At 32.8% G+C, this 20,774-nt stretch overlaps 2 protein-coding genes across 2 annotated transcripts; one reads left to right on the top strand and one right to left on the bottom strand.

Moving 5' to 3' along the window:
- Nucleotides 1–1,029: 1,029 nt before the first annotated feature.
- Nucleotides 1,030–13,908, bottom strand: LOC117912828 (uridylate kinase). Its single transcript, XM_034827562.1, has 7 exons — nt 13,555–13,908; nt 8,998–9,145; nt 8,851–8,904; nt 8,298–8,389; nt 4,614–4,840; nt 3,459–3,635; nt 1,030–3,304 (listed from the first exon to the last, which is right to left on the bottom strand). The coding sequence occupies exons 1-7, from the start codon at nt 13,743–13,745 to the stop codon at nt 3,195–3,197; spliced, it is 999 nt and encodes a 332-aa protein (XP_034683453.1). The 5' UTR covers nt 13,746–13,908; the 3' UTR covers nt 1,030–3,194.
- On the top strand, nt 1,222–2,099 carry LOC117912829 (protein MKS1). Its single transcript, XM_034827563.1, has one exon. The coding sequence runs from the start codon at nt 1,241–1,243 to the stop codon at nt 1,970–1,972; it is 732 nt and encodes a 243-aa protein (XP_034683454.1). The 5' UTR covers nt 1,222–1,240; the 3' UTR covers nt 1,973–2,099.
- Nucleotides 13,909–20,774: the final 6,866 nt, after the last annotated feature.

The following is a 20,774-nucleotide window of genomic DNA, read 5'->3' as shown; positions in this document are numbered from 1 at the left end:
TAGGATTTCTAATGGACAAAAGATCGACTTCAAGATATTGGACATTTGTGGAAGGGAATTTGGTCATACAATGTAGCAAGAAACAATCGGTTGTAGCTAGATCAAGTGTTGAAGCAAAATTCAAAGCCATGACTCATAGTACATGTGAGATGTTCTGGTTGAAGTCCTTATTAAGGGAGATGGGCTATAATTTGAAGGGTTCAATAAAGCTTTTCTATTATAACAAAGTTGCCACTAGCATTACCCACAATTCGGTTCAGTATGATTGCACTAAACATGTTAAAGTGGGTAGACATTTTGCCAAGGAAAAGTTGATTGAAGGATTAATTTGTACTTCTTTTGCAAAGACCAAGAATTAGTTGGCAAATATTTTAACAAAAGGAATGTCAAAAGGGACTTTCAAGGTCATATTTGACAAGTTAGGCATCAGAGACATCTATGCTCAAACTTGAGGAATAGTGTTGATTGTTGGTAAGTACATTTAAAGATTTCCATGTTTTAGATTTGATTCTAATTAAGCCTTTATTTTAGAGATTGAGTATTTTAATTTGCATAAGTAATAAGCATATTTGTAGTTATCATAATTAGCTCTTTGATTATAGAAATTTAATTATTTTATGGCTACAAGATAATAATATATTATAGGGATTTGTTTTAAATTCTCAAAGTTTAATACATTTCACCTACTAAACCTTTAGCATATCTTTCACTTTGTCCTCGCATTTAAAATCCAACGGTTTGCCCCTTAAATTTGTTAATAAATAAGACTTAACCCCCCAATTACAGAACTTTCATAAAATTATAAAAAGAATTATCATTTTCCTCACCCCATTTCAAATACTGGTTTGAACTTGAGTAGAATCAACTTTAAACTGATGCTCTTGAAGTGAAAATTTCCAAATTACTTCAAAACTTGATCGTTACCAATTTTAATTTTGATAAATTGATAATTAAAAAGTTGTCTTGGAGATCTTCTTTCACTTCACCCCATAAAAGCACATTTTTTAATATTATTTTTCTCAACGAAAATAAAGGCAGAATTCCATATACTTCATTTGATGAAATTATTGGGTGTATATAAAACATTTCATCCGCGGGCGAAGTGCTGAAGTTATTAAATGAACTAAAGACAAATGTAAGAGGAAGAGAGGAGCATTGACTTCACGGCCAAACACTAAAGCAGAGTCACCAGCGGCTCTCATAAATTGATTTCATTTGGTGGACTCAATAATAACAATACATGCCCATTTTCGTCCTATCTTCCCACTTTCTCCCTCCTCTCTCCAGCCCATCAATCATGATGAACCCGCCGGGATTCTTCTCTTCCGGCGGTGACGGCCCTTCCCCGCAGCGGAGAGAGCTCCAAATCCAAGGCCCTCGTCCGGCGCCACTCAAAGTCAGCAAGGAATCCCACAAGATCAAGAAGCCGCCGACTGCTCCTCTTCCCGCACATCGACAAACTGCTCCACCGCCGCCAGAGAATCAAAACCGCGAACCGGTGATCATCTACACCATCTCGCCCAAGGTCATCCACACCACGGTCAACGACTTCCTATCAGTAGTCCAGCGCCTGACCGGGAACTACGCCACGTCGCCCTCCGCCAGTGACCTCGCAGCCTCCGGCGCCGTTGATCTTTCCCCTGCTGCGCGTCTGGCTTCGATAGAGAAGACTAGCCCCCCGAAAGAGAGAGATCGAGGGGGTGGCGGGGGCGTCGGCGTTATGGGTTTGGTGGAAGGGGTTGAGGTGGGTCAAATTCCGGGGATTTTGTCTCCGGCGCCGGCGACACTCCCTCCGATCCCTCCAGGGTTCTTCTCTCCGGCACCGGACCCACAAACCCTCTCGGTATTGCAAGATTTAAACTATTTCTTACAGGGAAGTAGCTTCATTTCAAGCCCTTCGAATTTGCTCTCAGCTCCGATAATCTCGCCGACCCTATCACCAGACTTTCTCAGCCAGTTCTTGGACTTTTAGTATTTTTCTAGAAAAAAATTGACTGACTTTTTGGCACAATTTTCATATTAATTTTCCTGTAATTGTAATTGTAATTTTGTAGCTACGAGTGATTCAGAACCAAAAAAGAAAAAACTTTTTTTGGGCACTTTGATTTTGATGGTGATGTTGCCAATGGGGGGTGGTGTGGTTGTGGAATATTAAATGGGCTTTATAATTTTGGGGCCCGCAAGGCTGCAGAGCTCACTTTTTCTCTTATACATGTACAAGGACTATTCTCATCTAGTTTTTTCATTGCCAATTTATTTGTCTTCTGTTAACTAATCAATTTCTGCCGTTAAAAGGGTGGTTTATTTTTTTTTTTTAATTAATTAATTTTTTTTTTTAAGAAAAAAATCCAATTATATTGTTGTTGGTAATTGATTGGATGTGGGGTTGTTACGAATCATATGATTAGAGCATGATTGGGTTCAACATTGGAAAATGGAGGCTGCGATTTAAGGAAAGTGTTTCGAGGGGCAGAGAAAGGGCATCTGCGTGTTAAATAGGTTATCAGACTGAACGCGTTTACCCTGAACATGTCTTTCATTGGACAGAGACCAAATGGGTGGATTTCCCAATATGCTTCATTTGTCCAGCTCTAGGACTCAAAAGAAATTCACCAACCACCCAGGAGCCAATTGTAATTTGTAGGGTCCTGAAAATGATGGTCAGTATTAGATCCCAACAAAAACATAGCAAAACAATCGTGCAAATAGTTTTAGTTTGGGTGATTCAAAGCTTCAAGTTTCTTTCATCATTTTCTTCCACCCATGGCAAGGAGAAAATACATATACTGCCAAAAGACTTAAATTTTCTGGAATAGCATTCAAAGTACATCATTGATGAACTTCAACCTCTCAAGCAAAAATCAACCGCACCCAGCCTAAAGCAAAAAGAATAACTATGGAGCCTTGTGAGACACTGTTTTTGATCTATAATCCCTTCTAGATGACACATGTAAGTCTTCCTAACAAATATTTACACTCTTAGCTTCAAAAAGAAAAAGTCCTAATCTGTGATATAAGAAAAATCAAAACCAGTCATCTGTATTTTGTGGTCAGTCTTCACATGCAAAAATCTGAGTCACTTTCTGAAATGGAGCCTAAAACTTATCTGATTCAGCAACAATTCATCCTGAAATTCACAAATCTGAATTGCAATAGAATGCGCCACCACCCCCATCAGTCTGCTGGAACTTGTCTCATGTCCTTGCCGTTGTTGAAACCCAAGGTCCTCCAACCAAAGTACCAACCCTCTCTCCCAAAATGGCTCTCGAGATGTTACCCGATTTGGTTACATTGAAGACAACAACTACATCACACAAAAATAACAAAAATTAAATAGAAAATAAAAAAACCTCAGTGCAAACTCTATTCAATCAAGAAAATGTACCACACTAAAATTAGTTCTAGTCATTGCAAGAAATAAGATTGGGTTAAATGAAGTGCGGTTTATGCAGCCCTACCAGGGATGTTGTTTTCTTGGCACAAAGTAACTGCTGTCATGTCCATCACTGAAAGATCTCTGGACAACACATCCTGATAAGTAAGAGAATCAAGGAGACGAGCATTTGGGTTACGCCTGGGGTCATCATCGAAAACCCCATCAACATTTGTAGCTTTCAGCACAACCTCTGCATTAACTAGATCAACAAATAAAGCCAATATCAGTTCACAACTAGCAAATTCCACATGATGAATTACTTTTGCCAGATAAAATGTAAAATTTGGGAAAAAAAAATACAAACTTCATAGAGTCAATCCACCAATAATTAGTAACATGAGAAACACAAAATTATTCATTAATAGAGTAATTAAATATTAAAAGTCTCTTCCACTTTTCATTAACAAAGAAGTTACAAATATACAACTTTCTGTACACAAAAGGTTGGAGGGAGGGAGGAGGGGGAATTTGTTTACATTTCTTGGTGTAATATTTCAAAACCTTCTTACAAGAAACACATATTTGTTTACCCAAGGCACAAAAAACTACTTATATTGGAGCTGAACGAGACAATAAATGTGTTGTGTTGTAGAAGGGAGGAAGAAGAATGCGAAAAAGAAAAGAATGGGATAAGAAAGGAGGGAAAGGAGGAAACGGAATGACCTCCTAGACTTGAGTCTAGGATATGTACCCTATCATGAACTCAAGTTTGGATCAACACTCCGAAAGAAAAAAGGATAAGTTAAGGAGAAGTGTGCAGACTTACTTTTATTGAATAATTATGACATTTAAGTGGGTGAAACGATTAGCTCAACCAATTGATTTAATTGGTTGAAAATTTTATTGGGCAAAGCATCCAATAGGTAGTAATAATTTTTTTAATCACCCTCAAACTTTATATCATGGCCAGAATGTGCAAATTTCAAAGAGACAATTAACTATCAGGTAATATATTTAGTAATTACCATGGACCAAATTTGGCTCTGAAAAAATTATTAGATAGTATTAATTCACTAGATATTATTTATCAAAAGAGTTGACTTTATTTTCTTGAAGATTGTGGGCTATTTTAAAATTTAGAAAATTTTCAAGTAATTCAAAATGGCCAATCATTTGGATGGTGTTGAAGCCACCCCCCATTTGAATAAATACAATACGATACAAATGATAACCTTACTTTCTGCACAACGAAGGGCTGCAGCAGTATCGGTTGTGAAGAATGGATTTCCAGTTCCAGCAGCAAAAATCACGACCCTTCCTTTCTCCAAATGCCTAATAGCCCTTCTACGTATATATGGCTCTGCAACTTCAGACATTCGGAATGCAGTCTGGACACGAGTTGGGATGCCAATGCTCTCCATTGTTGCTTGAAGAAATATAGCATTCATAACAGTAGCCAACATCCTAAAAAATTCCAACATCAAGGTTCTACCCCAAATTACAGTTACATAAGTTAAAGCAAAGATACACAACAGGTGACCTCCATACAACACGTGAATCAAGAAACACCAGACTTTCAAACTTCAAACCACTATTCTACATCTAGGAGTTCAAACTTTTAATCTTTTAACAGTATAGCTTCCCATGAGCATCAAAGGGTCCCAAGTGCTCCTGGATCCAGTAATAACCTTAACAAATCACACCACAACCCACCCACCCAAAAAACACACACAGAGAGAACTAACAAAGAGTTTAGTGCACATGACTAGATCAGTTGCAAATCACATGGTAAAAATTGGAAAAAAAATCTTTACATGCATAAAACTACTCTACAAATAACTAAACAAGTTCCACAAGAGATAGAATGCATTAAATAATCGGAAAAGTAGAATTAGTATTGCTTGGAATTAAATTAGGATTAGTATCTGTTGGAGTTAAAGGAGTAACCGATAATTAGAATCATAATTATAGATCATAAAAGAATTAGAATTAGAGTCATAATAGGTTATTAGAATCTTACTAGACTTTGAATTTCTTAGAGAAGCTTATAAATAAGGCTAATTAATATAAACCAAAGTAACTGATTGGTAATTAAATAATATTAGTTTTTTTGCAAGTGTTGCAATTCTCAATGGTGAAAGACTATAAGTGAGACTCTTAAAAGGTCTTAGTGAGACTATAAGGTTTCTATATCTTCTTTCTCTGTATTTTTTATTTTTTATTTCTCTACCATAAACTTTATCCTTTGTCCTTCTCCTTAAACCCTAGCCCATCTATTTGATTGTAGGCAACCATCTTAAGGTTGTCCTACATCAATTTTGGTATCAGAACCAAAAGTTCTTGGCTTGAAGGCATATGTAATTAAGGAGTGGAGCAACATATGAAACCATAGTTGAAGGCGACAACTCTTTCATGCAACCGTTGGTGAACACACCAAGGCTAAACAAAGAGAAGGATTGACAACGTACTAACATCTTCCAAATTTGTGTTGCTTGCCAAGGCAGATAATGTATTATGATTATTGATGGTAGTAGGACTTCCAACCTAGCTTCAAATGAACTTGTAGAAAAGCTTAATCTAAAGATAGTGGAGCATTCAAATCCCTATCAAATGGCATGGGTAAATAACACATCTATTTTGGTGAGTTCTCATTGTCAAGTGACATTTAATTTTACTAATAATTTTGAGTTATTGATATAGTGTGATATTTTGTTAATGAAAGTTGCCCATATTGTGCTTGGAAGACCATGACTTTTTGATCAAAGAATCCAATATGATGGATATGAGAACACTTACACACTTGAATGCGATGGGCATAAGAAGATCCTCCATCAATGAAGGAAATTGCACCACTTAAGCAACCATAGGAAAAATTAACATCCTTGAAACTAGAAGACCTATCAACTACTCCCATTAAGAAGCAATTTGAAGTTAGTAGTAAGGAGGAAGAAATCATCAATGATGAATCTAGAATGCAAGAGGTGATGGAACCAACCTTAGAACAACTTGTAGGAGAGCTTAAAGAAATTGTAAAAGCTTCAAAAGAATCGGTGCTTAACTTTTCAAGGCAAAACATTATCATGATTGGTGGCAAACATGAAGAATCCTATGAGATAATAAGAATTGCTAAAATTTCTTTTGAATATAGAGAATTCAAGAATCTTATTCTTCCACAAGATAGCTTACAAGAATAGTGTGGGAGGTAACTCTCCATGAGCTTGCTAATAACACAAAATTATTTTGAGAACTATCAACTTGTTTTACAACATTGGAAAGTTTTTCGAAGTTTGGTACTTCTCTTGCATGAAATTAAACGAGTTCATGAGATCTTGAGATCCTATCTTACTGTGGTGAAGAGTTAACGAAGAGAGAGAGGGTGGAAGGCATTGTCTAGGATTTCAATTGATTGTGGAAAATCACTAAAACTCCAGGTCGAGTTTTTTTCAAGTCAGGGAGAATTGATGAGGATGAATCTCCAAGATGTATATCAAGAAGGAGAATTAGTATTAGTTGCAATTAAGGTAGGATTAGTATTACTTGGAATTAAATTAAGATTAGTCTTTGTTGGAGTTAAATTAGGAGTAGCCAACAATTAGAATCATAATTAGGTTATAGAAGAATTAGAATTAGAGTCATAATATGTTATTAGAAGCCTAATGGACTTTGGATTTCTTAGAGAGATCTATAAAAAAGGTTAATTGATGTAAACCAAAGTAATTGATTGGTGATTAAATAATATTAGTATTTTTGCAAGTGTTGCAATTCTCAATGATGAGACTCCATTGATTTTCTTTTAGGTGAGACACTAAGGTTTCTATCTCCTCTTCTTCGTATCTTATTTCTCTATATTTTTTATTTTTTTCTTTACCATAAACTTTATCCTTTGTTCCTCCTCTTAAATGCTAAAAAAATAAAGATCCTAGTCCACCTATTTAATTGTAGCCAAACATCCTAGAGTTGTCCTACATTAAGGCATAGAAAGCTTTAGAACGAACTAGCAAGTTGGGATCCTTCATTCCTTTCCTTCTCTAACATTTCATCATGGCATGAATCAAACCCCTTTTTATCTTTTGTTGTTTGTTTTAATTTGCCTTTTTATATGGTGTCTTTTGTCTTTTAATTTGTTGGATGATAATGTTGAAGTGTTTTTGGTGGTTTGATAATGTTGATTACATTGATAAGGTTGTTTTTTGTTGTTTGGTAAAAAAATAAGTGAATGAATTGGGCTTTTTATTTTCTTGGGAAACTAATGGGGGTTATTTTCTATTTTTGATCTTGCTATTAGACAAAATAATGTTGGTTCATTGTTGTGGATATAAAGTAAAAAAATTAAAATTAAAAAATAATGATTGAATATGTTAAGACGAGACGATTAAAGAGAAGGAAGTTACTTGAGATAGTGAAGACAAGATTTGGAGAGAATGAGGTTCTTTGAGAAGGCTAAGAGAAGATGAGAAAAGAAGGACAAAAAGTTATGATTTTAGGGTTTCATAATACGAATTTTGTGGATGATATCTTAGGTTAACGAGTGGTTACTTGACATGACAATTTTTTTGATATAGCATTTTACTTCTGCGAATTGAAAGTTTTCTCATCATTCAACAGGTCATAAATGTAATTTTCAGGGACGAAATTCCTCATATGAAATAAAATATGTTTTAGTTCTTTTTTTATTAAAAGGGTGAAAAGTAATCACATATTTTCTAATATTTTCAAGCTGCTACACCTGATCATACTTTTCCCTTAATAAAACCCAAATAAAAGGGATACAAAACCACTCCAAGCATACGAACTAGTGCCAGGATGAGATAAAAATGCAGTAAATAAAACCCAAATAAAAGGAATACCACAATATTCCAAAAATTAACTAGCTGTCCAATAAGATAAAATGCATTAAAAAAAACCCAAACAAAAGGAATACCCAATGTAATCAGCAGAAGAACGATCAAGGCCACCACTTCCTGCCCAAGAGGATCCACGAAAAATATTTCCCCCACCAACCACAATTGCAACCTGAAGCATCCATCAACAATGATTAAGATACCATATAAAGAAAGTTAACAATGAAGCTTCCAATTCTTTAGTTCATACAAGTCTGATAGCATGTCCTAACACCATGACAGAATTCCCCATTTAATTAAAAATGCACAAATAAGGGAATGTGGCAAACATGGAAAATAATCATATAACAACCAGCTCTGCTTCTTTTTTTCCCCCAATAGGAACAGTTTTCTCTACTCAATTTTTTATTTGCTTTCTATATTCCAACATTTTCCCAATGAATTACATAACAATTCCTGAACCCAAATTTTCTCTGTGCTGATAACCACATGACATGCTTGACAAACTGCCCAAAATTTGTGATGATGCAACCACAGAAAAGATATTGGAAAAATGAAAAAGAAAAAAAAAGCAAAAAAAAAAAAAAAACAATATGAATAAGATACATCCAGAAACAGATGTTGAAGATTTACCTCAATGCCAAGCCGAGTCACAGATGCGACTTCCCTTGCAATTGCCATCGTAATCTGTATCATAGCATAAATATGATATTTCAACACTATCAAGGGTGAAGAAAGATACTTCAGAGCATAATCATATCATTATGTTCATATTCCAACCTTTGGGTCAATATTCTGTGTATGATCTCCTGCAAGTGCTTCACCACTTACTTTAAGCAACACCCTTTGCCACTTACATGATGGTTTGGACATGCCAGCATCATTCATAGTCACCCCAAGAGGAGTCATGGAAGATAGTTGTGACTGCCTGTTACAAAAAGTGAAGTAACAAAGTGGGTAAAACCAAACATTAGTAGCTGAGATACCAAATTGGTTCAACAAGAAAAATGATTTAACATGAAATCATGTGAGAAGATTCATCACAATATCCTTCCAACAACTAAATAACACTTCTGTTTCATTAACCTTGATTGCAAGGAGATGACTCAAAGAAAATACATTCTTTTAGTTCCTCAGGGTTAATGAATCCTCATATGGAAAATTTAACATTCAGCAAAGGCAGCAAAAATGGCATATTCATCAAAATTAAACATGCAACAAAAACAGATGAATAAAAGGAAATGAATTCTTTTCAATTTCTTAAAATTCACTATTTTAACCTTGATTGTTCCAAAAGGTAATTTAAAGTTGAAAATACATGGAAAAAGAAAAGAGAGAAGAGGGTGTGGAAATATTTTACATGAAGAAGAGTGATTGATGTTTCAATGACTATTGAGAAGGCATCATTCAAATGAAACATATTCTATTTAATTTAAATGATTTTGAATGAAGAAAGAAGACTTGTGCTTAATATATTAGTGTTTTTAAGTTCTTTTCCTTCTAAGAGAATGATGATAAACTTGAAAGTTAGAACTTTTGAATGTAATGTAACATGTAAACACATATATGTTAATAGTTCTTACAAGTATAGAGTCATATTTGTATATGATCATATTTTCTTTTCTGGTATATAGACTGGACCAAGTAAGAACCTGAAACACCCTCCATTGACTCAAGTTGGAATCACAGCTCTAAACTACTTTCTTTATAGCCACTAGTAGACATACTTTTGCATTGATATAGCAGTGGCTGCCTTTTTTTTTTTTTGCTGCTTATATATTCCAAGCAATATGTCCACCGCAAAATGCTACAAAACAATATATGTCCAAAATTGTCCCAGAACAAGCCTTGCTGCCCTATCTAACACCTCAGCCCATACGGAGCCTAACCACCAACTTGATTAGCACCACAAATACTTTGATCTTTTTCACTTGAAAACCTTTAAGCTTTAACTTTTGCAAAATTTTCTCCTTCTTAGTTCTTTCATCTAAATTTCTGTCCATGCTTTCCCTTCCAAATATATGCATAATGAGCACCTTTTTCCAGCGTTTCTCTTTTGATTCCTCCATTTGTGAACATATTCATTGTGCACAAGAGTGTGAGCATTTTCATAGCCATCATGTTGAACCTGTTGGTCAAAAAGTCATGCTTTTCCAAAAAGAATATATTGGCAAGACATCACACCATACAAATTCATCAAAACCCTTTTCAAAGAAAAATAGAATTTACTAGACTAGAGGTGTCGTCAACCCATGCTACTCAATAGGGGGTTTGAGTGCTTCAACTTATCTTGTTCCATGTGTCTATAAGTGGTTGGCTAGTTCTATAGCGCTTATACTCAATTGTGCTAACAAAATTTGATAGTTTTGGGGATAGCAACCAATCAAAGTAATATTCTATGAACATTAACAAATCAAGAAATGGTGTTGGATTCAATTTTCCCAAAATTTCAGCAACTTCAAGGTACCTTTCGTCACATCATTGCCTTGCTTGATTCATACCGTGATGGATGTCTTCCATTAGACCTTTTGATTGATGGCCTGCAATAAAATTACCTTGCTACACTTGTTTTGTACAAAATGTATCGGGCAACTATTTGAGTTGATGTCTCATACCCCTTCTCTTCAATTGATTATTTTTCTTGAGTCCTTTCCCATAGGCTTAGTATCTCATCTAGCTAGTAGTTTAACTTTATAATGGCCTATTGCTACAATCATTGTGTGGCAGAAATTTTCTCCAAACATTTTGCAATAAATCATGCTTGGGTTAATTGCTTAATTACTTAGTTGCATGCCCTTTCAAGTCAAAGGAATAAGTGACAAAGTTCATTTGAAATATTACATTATCAAAGGAATGCCTCTCACGTGAAATGAAAAATTTTAAGGCTATAAGGTGAAGTAGCTGTACAAAATGTTGCACAGTTTAAGAAACAACATGCAATAAAAAAATGAGAGAAGTAGAAATGAGAATGATAATATGGATGGGACACAGCATGAGGTAAGAGAAAAAGAAATGAGTGCATCCATAAGAATGTTAGAGGTGGCACCAATTGAGGACAAGGGGAAGAGAAATTGCTTAAGATGGTTTCAGTCATGTATAATGAAGACCTTTGAACACCCTATTATGGAGGAAGGATTTGATGTGAGTTGAAGACACCAAAAGAGACAAAAGTTGGCCAGAATATATATGAGTTGTGGTTGAGAGATGACAAGAATGCCTAGAATGAAACAGAGGATTCTATTGACAGAGCTAAGATGACAAAAAGGGATTCAAGCAGCTAATCCTAAGTGATATGGATCGAGGATCCATTTAATTCTTTGAAATTTCTCAATAAATTTCATAGTTTCACAAAAACCAAGGAGTAAATCTGAAGCCTCTTGCCCTCCAGTTTCTGGATGCTCCAAATACTATCTAACCTTACCTTTATCATTTTAAAGTAGTGACACCAATTCAAAATCCACCTCTACATGTTCTCATTTTCATGGAAAATAACTACTGTTGCAGCATCGGTACTAGAAGTTACTTGTAAGATTAGATTTCCAGAATAAGAGGAAAAAAAGACTAGGAAAATAAAGGAGATATGGTGTCTCATGTAACAAATAGAATTCAGAACAAATAGGTTGCAGAGGATGGTGTTCAATCACCCAATAGGAGGAGCCACACATCACAGATGCAGAAATTACAGCACATACTCTTTTCCATAGCAAGAACAAGCTATTAAAAAGCAACCTAACCAGCCTATTGTAACACAGCAGAGTTATGTTGGAATGAGGCATCATATGCTATATAAAACAAGAAAAAAAGATACCAGAAATCTATAAAATCAACAGTATATGCTTCATTTAGCACCTAGGTTATCATGCTAGCCTAGCAACAATAACTTGTAATATCATCAGTAAATAGGAATATCATGCCAAGTTTCCAAGTATTACCATTTGATACAGCCCAGACAACAGGTAGAACATAATAGAGAGTTCACCCCCTTGTCAATCAAGTAAACCATTAACAAGAGATGTACATTCCACCATAAGTAACTTAGGATAAACATTACAAAATTTTTCTTTCAAAAGGTAAACTTGTGTTATCAATGGAGTTTTCTTGGCTTCCTATATAAGAGGTTCCAATAGCAATCATCTATCTTCTTCTTGACATGAAGTCCACTTGATAGGTCAAATATCAAGGTGATGTATGTGAAGCACATCAGCTAATCCAGCTAATCTTAAATTTAAACCAAAAATTCTTTATAGGCACAGCATTTTTTAGATTAGATTTTAAAAACAGTTCTCCACTTATATAGAATACAAAAGTTTGTATGCTGTTCTCCTTGTTTCCAATTGTTTCTCATAACACTCTACAAAAAACACCTGAAATAACTTAAATTTTGTTCTCAAAATCCACCTTGTTTTCAAATCAAATTTTCAAAAGACTGTTTTCCCAAGGTTTGCCAAGAAAGTCCTTTAAAGTTGGAAAGCTATTTTCTGTTCTAAAGAACCAAAAACCAATTTTAAAAACAATTTCCAAAAATGCTCTTAGCATGTTTGGAATAACTGATGCACTGCAGGACAAAATAGAATCTAATGCATTTCACCAAATATCTCAATCCAAGATTGAGTACAAGCTTGGCTTGAGCATTTTTTAAGTTATCCCCAACATCACTAAAGCAGTTCAAATCTACTTGGCAGACCCACATTGTGGTTATCCAGAAATCCCTTAAGCTCAAACCATCCACCAAAGTCATGAACATTCCTTTATTGCTCTTGGCAATGAAACTTTTATGCCACCCCCTATAGTGGTCAAGGAACTGCACAAGACTTCATTTTCAAATAGGAACCGCATACTCGTTTTGTATCACACTGCTTTAAATGATTTTTCTTTCTCAATTCTTTCAACATTGAGATACTTGCCAAACGAAAACAACCACGCATTGAACATAATATTCAAGAACCATAACCCAAAACAATCGCTCAATTATCAACTTCTTTCACAAAACCTGCCCATATGTTTCGCTACCAAGAACATTTTAAGATTAAAAAAAGATTCCAAGAAAACTCCAAGAAAATCAAATAAAATCCACCATTTTGAATAGCATGCTCCACACTGTTGTGGAGGTTTTAGTTTTCCCATCCCCCAAAGAACCAAAAAAAAAAAAGTCAAAATGTTTAATTTTCCCTCCCTTTCCTACATTTTCCCAGAAACCAAACAAACCAAAACCCAATTTCTAACAGTACTCCTAACAGTTCAAACACACATTTCCACAAACACCCTGTACCCACCATTCGTTTCCGAGTTCAGAAACAATCTATGAGAGAAAAGCAGAGAATCATTCACCACCGATACCTGAGATTCATGGAGTCGTTGATGGGACCCATATCAGAAGAGGAAGAGTTAATCACAAACCGCCCATTTGTGCGCCGATAATTCATCGCCCTACTGTGGTTAACCTTCAGAGGACACAGAGCCAACAAAGAAGAAGAAAAGATTGAATGTGAAGAAGAGCTAATGGGGACTAGAGAAGCAGAGATTGCCATCAGAAAAAATGACTAATGTTCACGAAAACCAGAACAGAGACTCTACGCGTAGTGTTGCCTATAAACCCTGTTACCCTCTTTTCCTCTTTCAGAAAAGATAAAAGAATTTCCTTTTGTTTTCTATCCTTTCTTTGGGGTTTTTTATTTTGAGAATAAATGTCGTTGTCTGGAGAAAAGAGAATTGTAAGAAAATATCTCCGGAAGGTGGACGGAAATGTTGCAAGTTACGGTGACCTTGTATTTATTTTAGCGTCATTTACGGCATGGAATGTTTTTTTTAGGCAATCAAAAGCAGGTTTCCACAAAACGACCCCATTTTTTAAAACATCGTTTCCTAAACATTTTTTAAATTCAAAATTCGTATGTGGAATCATGGATTGAAATTTTGGTTTTTATCGACGATATTTCGTTCATATATTACAGTCTCAAAATGATATTGAGCGTCTCAAAATGATATTGAGCACACAAAAGGAATTTTGGGAAAATGTTAGAAACATCGATGATATATTAGTTTAGAACTGATAAATCGGCCATTAAATCGATGGAGTTAAGCGTAGAGCAAAAAGGGGATAATGGAAGAAAAATCACCAATTTTTTTTAGACTTTTTTTGAAAATTTTGAAAATTCCCATAATTTTTTACAATCCAAATTATCATCCAAATTATCATTTTATTTTATATTATCCTTTTATTTTTAATACTTTTGTGTTGTAAAACAAGGACAAATACAATGCAAATCAATGTAGTAGAAATAAAATATATCTTACTTTGATATATAATAGGGAAGAAAAAATTAGAGAAAGAGTTGAGAAAGTTGAGAGAATGAGAGAAAGTAAGAAATTTCTTTCTTGCTTAAGGATGTATATTACAGGAGATGAGAAACTATTTTATAGGCTTTCTAAATTACTTCCATTAATATCCCCATTAATGAATATTAATGAAACTCATAAATAACATCAATGGTTTCCATTAATGAGTATTAATGGAAGTCATAAATAATATTTAATTAACATTAATATGGTGACATTCATTACTACAATTATAACATTTTGATATTTATCTCATTAATCCCATTTTTAAAAATTATTATTACTTCACTCTTATACTTATATATATATATATATATATCCTCTCAATTTTATTTAATTTTAAATGTTTTTATTTTAAAATATTAAAAATATAATTTTACCCAAAAAAATTAAAAAAGTTCTAATATTTTATAAATTAAAATTAATTTGATAAGATAAATTATTAATAATTTTTATTATTTAAATAAATAAATGCTAATAGAAAAAGTTGTTACCACATATTTTTAATAAAATTTTAGAAATTAAATATCAAATAAAATATTTTATATAAATTAATTTAATTTTTCATTTAAAATATAATAAAACATGTTTTAATAAAAGTATTTTAAAATAAATATTGTCTTCAACAAGATGGGCTCCCTTCATCTAACAATATGATAAAACCACATTGATCTTCATTTTGGTACTAAGGACTATTGCAATATCATATATATTATATTTATGTATAAATTGTTTTTATTCAATAAAATCAAATATTTTTTTATTCAGTTATAACTTTATACACTTTCAAAATTCCTATTTATTATTCTTAAAATCCAAATATCGAATCTACCTATATATCTTTGTTTACCGATGTTTTTCTTCTTGATCATATTTATGTCAATTATACTTACAAAATAACTTTAAAATATGTACTCTTGCTTATTTTATCTTTTTTTTTTTTAGTTTTTACAAGCATTCCTATGAATTTTGAATAATTTTCGTTACACCGATATTTCTCCAACATTTCCAATATATCCGTAAAATCGAAATACCTATATATCCGTAATTACCGATATTTTCATTCTTGTATCGAATAAACAAATTCAGTGTAAAATCATCAAAACTTGTTTTTTTAACAAACAAATTCAATGCAAAGTTCATAAGTTGTCTTTTGAAAAGATGTGTTTAGTAAAAAATTCAAAACTTGTCTTTTCAACAAAAAAATTTAATATAAAATCAAAAACTCATATTTTTAATAAATGAGTTTAATATAAAAATTTTGTTAACTAATTTTTTTTTAATTCTCTATTTTTTAAAAAAAGTTTGTGCTAAGTTATAAATATTGTTTTTGGTAAATAATTATAATATAATTATGTCTTAAACTATTCAATTTGATAAAATTACTTTTGTGGTTGGCATTGTAAACATCAATGATAATTTTGATGCCAATTTTTGCAACTTCAATGTTTGATCTCAAGATAACAAGATTAAACTTGACAATGATATTGCAACTTGAGGAAGAAAAACCCTTAATGCAATTGCAACTATAACAACCACACATGCATTGTGAACTAAATGCCGGGTATGAATATTTTTTTCTCTTAGGTCCTTCCATCATACAAATATTTTTCACCTAATAAAGTGATTAATTTTTTTAAAAAAAAAAAAAAAAAGTGATAAAAGTAAGAGTATTCTCTTCAGTTTAGTAAGGTTGAAGAGCATTAAAATATTTACATGCATTTCACCATTTTCCCCTCATAAAGCAACAAATATGTTTATACATGAGACATGCTAACCCTTACTTTTACAACACTTAATCTAATCTTAATCTTAGAAGATGTTATCAGTTCTTATTGATTCAAACACCCAATGTGACTTCCTTGAGAGATATCATCATGTTTTGATTACCATAGTTACTTGAGGAGTATTTTGAGCTAGTTAGATGGGCGATGATGCTCATGCCTTCAGTATAGTGGATTAGGTTAGTTCCTTCTCATCAATAGATCCTTTTTAGCAGCATATTGATGTTTCGTTATAGTGTTTAGTATTGATATCATCTTTAAAAGAGCATTTTATCAAGATCACATTTTTCTCAGTAGAGTATTCTAGGTTGCATGTTGGTAATTGTGGTTTGAGTATTGGGCAAAGTTTTAATGCAATTCATGTTTTTATGATAGGGTTTTTGGTGACAATTATTTTTTAGTATTAGGTCATGTTTTAGATTCACTATCAAGATACCTTTGAGATATTCAGAGTTTAGCATCGTTGATGATTGATATTTATAGATGAGTTTAGACATGAGTTTGAAACTATTTTAAGAAGGTGTTGTGCTAAATAGACCCGAAGACATGATTGATCATTATCAGGGCATACCTCCTTACAATTTTATTCTGGAAAATGATTTTTCAACTTTAGTTATTTTTCCGAATAGATTGTCATTTAGCAAATCTTATCAATCACCCTTGCATAATGGGGCATGCTCCCTTCATTAAGATTATTAGATCTTTTGTTGATTCCATGGTTGCTCGATTCATTTGCTGATTCCTACGAGCTATCATTTAGAGCATATGACCCTTTCCATTGAGTTCATTATCTCATTTGCTCATTCTTTTGAGTCTTTTTAGTGGTTTTTAGCTACAAATCACATTCCTTTGTTTCTATTTTTCTTTTAGGTGTTCTCGATTGCAGACCCCATACTCCTTCTTCATCAAGTTTGTTTAGGATATCCCCCTTCATCGAGTTTGTTTAGGGCATCCCCCTTCATCAAGTTTGTTTAGGTTATTCTCCTTCATTGAGTTCATTTAGAGTATCTTCCTTCATAGAGTTTGTTTAGGGCATCCTCCTTCATTAAGTTTGTTTAGGGCATCCTCCTTCATTAAGTTTGTTTAAAGCATCTCCCTACATTGAGTTAATTTAGGGCATTCACTTTCATTAAATTTGTTTAAGGCATCTCCCTTCATTGAGTTCATTTAGGTCATTCACCATTATTGAGTTTGTTTAGTGCATTCCCTTCTTCAAGTTCATTCAATGCATTCACCCTCCTTTAAGTTTGTTTAGAGTGTCCTTCTTTCAAGTTCATTTATGGCATTCCTTTGCTTAGAGTATCATTCGGGGCATACCCCTTTCCTTCGAGTTCATTTAGATCCTCTTTTTCAATGAGTTGATCACACTTATCTCAATCGCCCATTAGTGGTTTGACTTAGAGTCGCGGATCGCAATCTCTCCTAAGCATTCAAAGCCCACAACCTGGAGTTGTTCATCACATCTTAGTCTTGAGTTTACTATCATTTCAGTTTCATTTGTGACATCCCTTCATTTTGGTTTAACATCCTTTCTTTGAGTTTCATCTAGGGCATACTCCCTTCATTCGAGTTCATTTAGATTATTTATTTATTTTTTATTTATTTTGAGTGAGTTGATTACTCTCATCTTAGTCACTCTTCATTGAGTTGTGAATGTGAAGGAATTAGGAAAGAGTTTCATAATTTAGGAAACTATCGTATGAAAGTTGCAAAGACAAAAATAGGATGTTTCATAGTTTGTGAAGATGTGATATGAATTTTGCAAAAGTAAATAGATTATATAGTTGATGAAATTAGAGTTTATGAAAATTGGTTATTTAATTTTGTGAAAAACACTTTTGTGTGTTGCACAACTGTATTAATGAATTTTGGCAAAGCATTAGTCCTTTATAGACATTCTAAAAGGCAAATTTTTGGAGATTAAGACAATTTAGTTGAAGGAAGCAAAAAAGATGCTAACCATGTTTTAGCTTGATGCAAAGATGTTCGTTAAAATTGTGAAGATTAAGAATTTAGTATAATGATTCATATAAACAAGTGAAAGTGGTATGATTATAGTAGTTGAAGCATGAATAACATGATTTGTGACTTACAAAAAAGAATTAGTAGAAAGGAGTTTACAAATTGCAAAGTAGAATAAAGATGGAGTTTTAGAACAATTTTATACAAATATAGCTGAAAGGTTTAAAAGAAGAGGGTGACATCAATAAGAAAGATTCTAGGCTATAGTTAACATTCATTAGAGAGCATGTTTCTAGACCTAACCTAGGGAACTATGTTCTAACCTTTTACTACCTAATGAGACTTGACTATAAATAAGGTCATAATGATTAACTAAAGAGTTTTTTAACAATTAATTAGTTCATTTTTACTTTAGTTATAAATAATAATGCCAATAATAATTCTCTTATTTTATCAATAGATTTGTTAGTAACTTTCTACATCAATTGAAAAAATATAAATAATTATCAACAGTATGAATTGTGTTATGTCAATAGAAGCTTTAATTTCATTTGTTGGTGCAAAACAAAATAGTAAAAATCAATCTATATAAAACAATACATGGGATTTTAACATGGTTTAACCAACCATGCTTGTACCCAAAAAATGAGATAGTCATTATACTTTATCATAAACAATATTACAGATTACAGAAAGATAGATACAATTACTAAGCCTTAAAAAAGTTGACGTTTTCTTACTCTTTGTATTTTCATCATGAACCATAAGTCTTTCTCTCTATTAGATGTCTCACTCTTCCCCTTATATTTATCTATTTGATATAGACTTTACAAACCCATCTTCATCTAATAATTTCTCTCAAAATATTTATAAAGATATTCTTAGAACCCTTCCTTATTCTATAAGGGAATCGATTTTAAAAGGAAATATCAATGTATAAAATACTCTACTCTATATACATATATAATATATACAAAATATGAATTTGAGACGTTTCTAATATGTACTTGATTTTTCAATTTAGCAAAAGGGTTCAAACTTGATCAACACTTCATTATGGTAAATTGGTATTGATTCAATTTGGTTTTAGAGTTATAAATTTTGGATTTAAAAATTCCTCGCACATATGTTACTATCATGTCATTCATTTTATTTCTTAAGATGAGAATTAATGAATGCATATTGGGGAGAAATGAATTAGTTAGTGAAAACCTTTATTTTTTGTGTTCATCAAGATGATTCATTAATTCCAAAACTCTTCTTGAAATATTTGATTTCATTGATCCTTGAGAGAAGATATAATATGAAATCAAAGATTTGTAATAGAGTTGCCATAAAAGAGATTGATTAACAAAATATCTACCTATTGATTAAGGTTGATTCTTTAGATCAATTGAGTTGTAATCAAGCATAATGTACTCCAATCTAGAAAAACTATGATATCCAACAAGATGGGAGAAAAAGTTGTTGACACTATACATGTATAAACTCCTTTTAACCATGTAAACACATTTTAAACCCATAAGGGCACTTAAGGCCAAGAATGGATGGTATCTGCACAAACTGGAGCAAGTAATTGCAAATGGTATCAAAACCAATCTTGGAAAAAGATGTGGCATTTGCTTAGGAAATTGTGTTTGCATGGGATATGATTGTAATATCCAACATTAGATGGGAGAAAAAGTTTCTAGCATTATAACGGTATAAACTCATTTGAACCATGTAAATGTGTTTTAAAGCGATGATGGCTCTTTAGGTCCAAAATAGACAATATTTAAACGGTTAAGAGTAGGCCATTATAAAAACATATAAATTTTGATAAAAAAAAAAGGTTAAAGAAACTTTAATAAATCACAACTAAATTTTCTTTAAAAATTAAAGTTCCAAAATAGACACTTTTTGGTCCAAATCATTAGTAATACAAACGCATAATCGTTACTACTCTTTGCAATTCTCATATGTGGCACTAATACCCTACCAAACATTTATTGTGATAAGAAATTTCCTTCCACATTAATTCAAGAGTGGAGTGCAATTATAGTCATGCTTGCATTCTCTATTTTCTTCATTAACTTCTCTTCCATAAGAAGTCATATTCATAAACCTTTCTTTCTTGATGCTTATATGTTGACACACATCACTTGTTAGTTGTACATTCTTCTATTCATGTTGATCCCTTAATATAAGCTTACATTTTAGGATGAACAACAATACTTTGTGCTTCAAGGACTACACAAGCAATTTACTCAATTCTAAAAAATTACTTCTCCACTTTCCCAATCTTATTTCTAATTTTGGAAAGCATGACATAACCTACTAGGAATGAACTTGCTTTACCCTAAAGACACCCCATAAATAATATTTCCTTAGAAATCCTGCAAATCAATTAGATGGGGATATTAAAATTTAGTGAGGAGATAAAATTTTCTCATTAATAACAAAAACGATAGAAAGTCAAAAGCTATAAAAGGTTAT

Source organism: Vitis riparia, chromosome 4, assembly GCF_004353265.1.
Source record: "Vitis riparia cultivar Riparia Gloire de Montpellier isolate 1030 chromosome 4, EGFV_Vit.rip_1.0, whole genome shotgun sequence".
NCBI classification, from domain to species: domain Eukaryota; kingdom Viridiplantae; phylum Streptophyta; class Magnoliopsida; order Vitales; family Vitaceae; genus Vitis; species Vitis riparia.
This window is presented reverse-complemented; position numbering and strand designations above follow the sequence as displayed.